This window comes from Oncorhynchus keta, chromosome 35 (assembly GCF_023373465.1).
Source record: "Oncorhynchus keta strain PuntledgeMale-10-30-2019 chromosome 35, Oket_V2, whole genome shotgun sequence".
Taxonomy (NCBI): domain Eukaryota; kingdom Metazoa; phylum Chordata; class Actinopteri; order Salmoniformes; family Salmonidae; genus Oncorhynchus; species Oncorhynchus keta.
Genome location: NC_068455.1, coordinates 8,125,061 through 8,131,843, shown reverse-complemented (window position 1 = coordinate 8,131,843; position 6,783 = coordinate 8,125,061). Strand labels below are relative to the sequence as shown.

Sequence of the window (6,783 nt, the reverse complement as noted above, 5' to 3'; positions counted from 1 at the left end):
CAGTCAGTCAGTCATTAAGCCAGTCAGTAAGTCAGTCAGTCATTAAGCCAGCCAGTCAGTCAGTCATTAAGCCAGCCAGTCAGTCAGTCATTAAGCCAGCCAGTCAGTCAGTCATTAAGCCAGCCAGTCAGTCAGTCATTAAGCCAGCCAGTCAGTCAGTCAGTCAGCCAGCCAGTCAGTCAGTCATTAAGCCAGCCAGTCAGTCAGTCATTAAGCCAGCCAGTCAGTCAGTCATTAAGCCAGCCAGTCAGTCAGTCATTAAGCCAGCCAGTCAGTCAGTCATTAAGCCAGTCAGCCAGCCAGTCAGTCAGTCATTAAGCCAGTCAGTCAGTCAGTCATTAAGCCAGTCAGTCAGTCATTAAGCCAGTCAGTCAGTCAGTCAGTCCTTCAGTCTTCCAGTCAGTCAGTCAGTCAGTCAGTCAGTCAGTCAGTCAGTCAGTCAGTCCTTCAGTCTTCCAGTCAGTCAGTCAGTCAGTCAGTCAGTCAGTCAGTCAGTCAGTCAGTCATTAAGCCAGTCAGTCAGTCAGTCAGTCAGTCCTTCAGTCCTTCAGTCTTCCAGTCAGTCAGGGTGGCTACTTTAAAGAATCTAAAATATATTTTGATTTGTTTAACACTTTTTTGGTTACTACATGATTCCATATGTGTTATTTCATAGTTGTGATGTCTTCACTATTATTCTACAATGTAGAAAATAGTAAAAATAAAGAAAACCCCTGGAATGAGGAGGTGTGTCCACACTCTTGACTGGTACTGTAAGTCCTCTATGGACTTCATTAGATAAGAAATGTGTTACATTTTTGTCCCGTTTCTCGTCATGAATGTTGTTCTGGAGGCAGCTCTGCAGAGTGGTCACTAGCTGGCACAGCCACAAAAGTCATACAATCTGATTGTATAAACCTCACATTAACCACACTTAAACCCATACCTTAAATTAAGAACAAAAAGCACATGTTTGTCTTTACACATGAGTCTTTACAAGGCAGCCAGTTCGGACACTTAATAATAAACGTCAACCTGCATGTTTGTCACACTCATCTGCCGTTCTTATGATGACATTCATGAATGGGTGAGTAGAATGTTGCATTCATGAATGGGTCAGTAGAATGTTGCATTCATGAATGGGTCAGTAGAATGTTGCATTCATGAATGGGTCAGTAGAATGTTGCATTCATGAATGGGTCAGTAGAATGTTGCATTCATGAATGGGTCAGTAGAATGTTGCATTCATGAATGGGTCAGTAGAATGTTGCATTCATGAATGGGTGAGTAGAATGTTGCATTCATGAATGGGTCAGTAGAATGTTGCATTCATGAATGGGTCAGTAGAATGTTGCATTCATGAATGGGTGAGTAGAATGTTGCATTCATGAATGGGTCAGTAGAATGTTGCATTCATGAATGGGTCAGTAGAATGTTGCATTCATGAATGGGTCAGTAGAATGTTGCATTCATGAATGGGTGAGTAGAATGTTGCATTCATGAATGGGTCAGTAGAATGTTGCATTCATGAATGGGTCAGTAGAATGTTGCATTCATGAATGGGTCAGTAGAATGTTGCATTCATGAATGGGTCAGTAGAATGTTGCATTCATGAATGGGTCAGTAGAATGTTGCATTCATGAATGGGTCAGTAGAATGTTGCATTCATGAATGGGTCAGTAGAATGTTGCATTCATGAATGGGTGAGTAGAATGTTGCATTCATGAATGGGTCAGTAGAATGTTGCATTCATGAATGGGTGAGTAGAATGTTGCATTCATGACATGTCGGAACTAGAACACTGGGACATTTCCGACTTGGAATCTCATTGTAGAAAGATTATATCAGAGTTTCCCACTATCAGAATCAAACAATAGGAAGCTCTACGCAAAAAAAAATATATCTTAATTTGAACTCAGAGGTTCCGAGTTTTGGACTTATCTTGAATGCAGTATAACTGTGTTTTTCCTGTGTGCAGCGTGACGATGCTGTGTCCTGCGTGGTTATTGGCTGTGGCTGTGGTGGGTGTGGTCAGCGGGGTTAAAGGTCAATGCTGGGAGAATCCTCGCTGTCAAGACCTGAACTCTGAGAACAGCATCCTGGTGAGTTAGAAGCGTTGCAGAGAGTGCAATGTTTTTGAAAAGTTAAGCTCAAGGCCGGGATTGAATCGGATTGCAGGTTATAGGCATTGTGGCTTTTAAAGGCAATGTTCCAATATGAAATTGAGTTTAAAAGCGGCAATGCCTATAACCCGCGATTACATTGAATCCCAGATCAAGTATGTAAGAGGCTCCCGAGTGGCGCAGCGGTCTAAGGCACTGTATCTCAGTGTCACTACAGACCCTGTATCACAACCGGCCGTGATAGGGAGTCCCATAAGCTGATGCAAAATCCCGTCATCCGGGGTTTGGTCGTGGTAGTCCGTCGTTGTAAATAAGAAATTGTTCTTAACTGACTTGCCTAGTTAAATAGAGGTTAAATAATACATAATAATAATGACCTAGTTAAATAAAGGTAAAAAATAAATACAAATTAAACAGAGCAGTTACGAGTGTTACAGTACTTTACTGTAACCCACCTAACCTACCTCCCTCCTCTCTGCTCTTCTCCCTCCTCTCTGCTCTTCTCCCTCCTCTCCGGTCTTGTCCTTCTAACCTACCTCTCCTTTCCTCTTTGCTCTTCTCCCTCCTCTCTGCTCTTCTCCCTCCTCTCTGCTCTTCTCCCTCCTCTCCGGTCTTGTCCTTCTAACCTACCTCTCCTTTCCTCTCTGCTCTTCTCCCTCCTCTCTGGTTCTCCCTCACTACCCTTCTCCCTCCCCTCTCTTCCCTCTCAACCTCTCCGGTCTTGTCCTCCCTCTTGCCTCTCTCCTCTCCTCTCCGGTCTTGTCCTTCTCCCTCCCCTCTCTTCCCTCTCTCCTCTCCGGTCTTGTCCTTCTCCCTCTCCTCTCTTCCCTCTCTCCTCTCCGCTCCTTTCCGGTCTTGTCCTTCTCCCTCCCCTCTCTCCTCTCTTCCCTCTCTCCTCTCCGCTCCTCTCCGGTCTTGTCCTTCTCCCTCCCCTCTCTTCCCTCTCTCCTCTCCGGTCTTGTCCTTCTCCCTCCCCTCTCTCCTCTCTTCCCTCTCTCCTCTCCGCTCCTCTCCGGTCTTGTCCTTCTCCCTCCCCTCTCTTCCCTCTCTCCTCTCCGGTCTTGTCCTTCTCCCTCCCCTCTCTTCCCTCTCTCCTCTCCGGTCTTGTCCTTCTCCCTCCCCTCTCTTCCCTCTCTCCTCTCCGGTCTTGTCCTTCTCCCTCTCCTCTCTTCCCTCTCTCCTCTCCTCTCCGGTCTCGTCCTTCTCCTCTCCCTCCTCCTATCGACCTCCTCACAGGAGTGCATCCAGCTCTGTCGTTCTGACCTCACCGCCGAATCTCCCATCTTCCCTGGCGAGGTCCATCTCCAACCCAACTCCCCCTCTGACTTTCCTCCCCCCTCCTTACCTCTGTCCCCTCCCTCTCCCCTGTCCCCCTTGGAGCAGCAGAACATCGTGTCCCCCCAGGCCAAGCGTTCCTACTCCATGGAACACTTCCGCTGGGGCAAGCCTGTGGGAAAGAAGCGCCGCCCGGTGAAGGTTTACACCAACGGTGTGGAGGAGGAGTCCTCCGAGGGCTTCCCCAGCGAGATGAGACGAGAGCTGGGCACCAACGAGGCCATGTACCCCTCCCTGGAGGCTGGGGCTGTGGAAGGGGGAGAGGGCCTGGGAGGCGAGGCGGATGGCCTGGGTGGGGTGTTTAGTCTTCAGGAGAAGAAAGACGGCTCGTACAAGATGAACCACTTCCGCTGGAGCGGACCGCCCGCCAGTAAGCGCTATGGAGGGTTCATGAAGAGCTGGGACGAACGCAGCCAGAAACCATTGCTCACTCTGTTTAAAAATGTAATCATCAAAGACGGACAGCAGAAGAGAGAGCAGTGAGGGGGGGAGAGAGGGGAAGGGAGGATAGGTGAGCTGAAGAGGGGGGAGGGAGAGAGGGGAAGGGAGGATAGGTGAGCTGAAGAGGAATACCATTATCAGGCTGGAGGGAGAGAGGACATGGGGGGTTGAGGGAGGGAGAGAGGACATGGGGGGGTTGAGGGGAGAGAGAGAGGACATGGGGGGGTTGAGGGAGAGAGAGAGGACATGGGGGGGTTAAGGGAGAGAAAGAGGACATGGAGGGTTGAGGGAGGGAGACAGGTCATGGGGGGTTGAGGGAGAGAGAGAGAGGACATGGGGGGGTCGAGGGAGAGAGAGAAAGTCCTGTTTCTCCCCATCCAGCTCCGTAGGACGTACATCCAGTAAGCTCTCACTTGATTCGCAATTCGGAGACAAACAAGCTTTGTGATTGTCCTCTGACCCAGCATGATGTTAGCTGCCAATGTAATAATGTCTCTAATAAATCTTAACTCTGTATAGAACCATGCTGTTGTCACTGAGGGATGGGTATAGGGGTGATGGGTAAAGAAGAAAATCATTATTGGAATTATTCCAATCATAAAAACATTGTATTGCAAGCAACCACAGTCCAGCAGCTTTTATTTACCATCATATACACAGACCTGATCAAATTAAATATTTTATTTGTATAGTCATTATTCATGTAGTCTGTATATAGTATCGTTCCCCAGCATGAAAACTAATGAGGTGACACCAATCGGTGCTAATGAGCCAACGAGCTATCCATGTCCAGCCTCAAAATATAAATGGAACAACCAAAGCCAGTAACACTATGTTTTTTATTTGATTTATGTCACCTTCATTTAACCAGGTAAGCTAGTCGAGAACAAGTTCTCATTTGCAATTGCGACCTGGCCAAGATAAGGCAAAGCAGTGCGACACAGACAACAACACAGAGTTACACATGGAGTAAACAATAAACAAGCCAATGACACAGTAGAAAAAATAAAGTCTATATACAGTGGGGCAAAAAAAGAATTTAGTCAGCCACCAATTGTGCAAGTTCTACCACTTAAAAAGATGAGAGAGATCTGTTATGTTCATCATAGGTACACTTCAACTATGACAGACAAAATTTGAATTTTTTTCTCTCCAGAAAATCACATTGTAGGATTTTTTATGAATTTATTTGCAAATTATGGTGGAAAATAAGTATTTGGTCACCTACAAACAAGCAAGATTTCTGGCTCTCACTGTAACTTCTTCTTTAAGAGGCTCATCTGGCCTCCACTCGTTACCTGTATTAATGGCACCTGTTTGAACTTGTTATCAGTATAAAAGACACCTGTCCACAACCTCAAACAGTCACACTCCAAACTCCACTATGGCCAAGACCAAAGAGCTGTCAAAGGACACAAGAAACAACATTGTTGACCTGCACCAGGCTGGGAAGACTGAATCTGCAATAGGTAAGCAGCTTGGTTTGAAGAAATCAACTGTGGGAGCATTTATTAGGAAATGGAAGACATACAAGACCACTGATAATCTCCCTCGGTCTGGGGCTCCCCCGTGGGGTCAAAATGATCACAAGAACGGTGAGCAAAAATCCCAGAACCACACGGGGGGACCTAGTGAATGACCTGCAGAGAGCTGGGACCAAAGTAAGAAAGCCTACCATCAGTAACACACTACGCCGCCAGGGACTCAAATCCTGCAGTGCCAGACGTGTCCCCCTGCTTAAGCCAGTACATGTCCAGGCCCGTCTGAAGTTTGCTAGAGAGCATTTGGATGATCCAGAAGAAGATTGGGAGAATGTCATACGGTCAGATGAAACCAAAAATATAACTTTTTGGTAAAAACTCAACTCGTCGTGTTTGGAGGACAAAGAATGCTGAGTTGCATCCAAAGAACACCATACCTACTGTGAAGCATGGGGTGGAAACATCATGCTTTGGGGCTGTTTTTCTGCAAAGGGACCAGGACGACTGATCCGTGTAAAGGAAAGAATGAATGGGGCCATGTATCGTGAGATTTTGAGTGAAAACCTCCTTCCATCAGCAAGGGCATTGAAGATGAAACGTGGCTGGGTCTTTCAGCATGACGATTATCCCAAACACACCGCCCGGGCAAAGAAGGAGTGGCTTCGTAAGAAGCCAGTCTCCAGATCTCAACCCCATAGAAAATCTTTGGAGGGAGTTGAAAGTCCATGTTGCCCAGCAACAGCCCTAAAACATCACTGCTCTAGAGGAGATCTGCATGGAGGAATGGGCCAAAATACCAGCAACAGTGTGTGAAAACCGTGTGAAGACTTACAGAAAATGTTTGACCTCTGTCATTGCCAACAAAGGGTATATAACAAAGTATTGAGATAAACTTTTGTTATTGACCAAATACTTATTTTCCACCATAATTTGCAAATAAATTCATTAAAAATCCTACAATGTGATTATCTGGATTTTTTTCTAATTTTTCTGTCATAGTTGAAGTGTACCCATGATGAAAATTACAGGCCTCGCTCATCTTTTTAAGTGGGAGAACTTGCACAATTGGTGGCTGACTAAATACTTTTTTGCCCCACTGTACAGTGTGTGCAGGTAGAGCTGGTATGTACTGTGGCATGAAAATATTATACACGTAGTTACAGGACAGAGTAAGACACACACCCACACACACAACAAAACATTGGCGCATCAGTATCAGATCCCAAACAATATAGCATCACTCATATTGAGAGGATTCTGCATTCAGAATATAATGTATAATAATAATAATAATATATGCCATTTAGCAGACGCTTTTATCCAAAGCGACTTACAGTCATGTGTGCATACATTCTACGTATGGGTGGTCCCGGGAATCGAACCCACTACCCTGGCGTTACAAGCACCATGCTCTACCAACTGAG

General features: G+C 46.0%; 1 protein-coding gene across 1 annotated transcript in view; it reads left to right on the top strand.

Moving 5' to 3' along the window:
- The window catches only part of pomca (proopiomelanocortin a), a 5,020-nt gene extending 621 nt beyond the window's left edge, over positions 1-4,399 (top strand). Inside the window, exons 2-3 of the mRNA XM_052496231.1 lie at positions 1,958-2,081; positions 3,339-4,399. Coding sequence (XP_052352191.1) covers positions 1,965-2,081; positions 3,339-3,920 — 699 coding nt within the window. The 5' untranslated portion in view covers positions 1,958-1,964 and the 3' untranslated portion in view covers positions 3,921-4,399. The remainder of the gene's footprint in view (positions 1-1,957; positions 2,082-3,338) is intronic.
- The last annotated feature ends 2,384 nt before the right edge of the window (positions 4,400-6,783 follow it).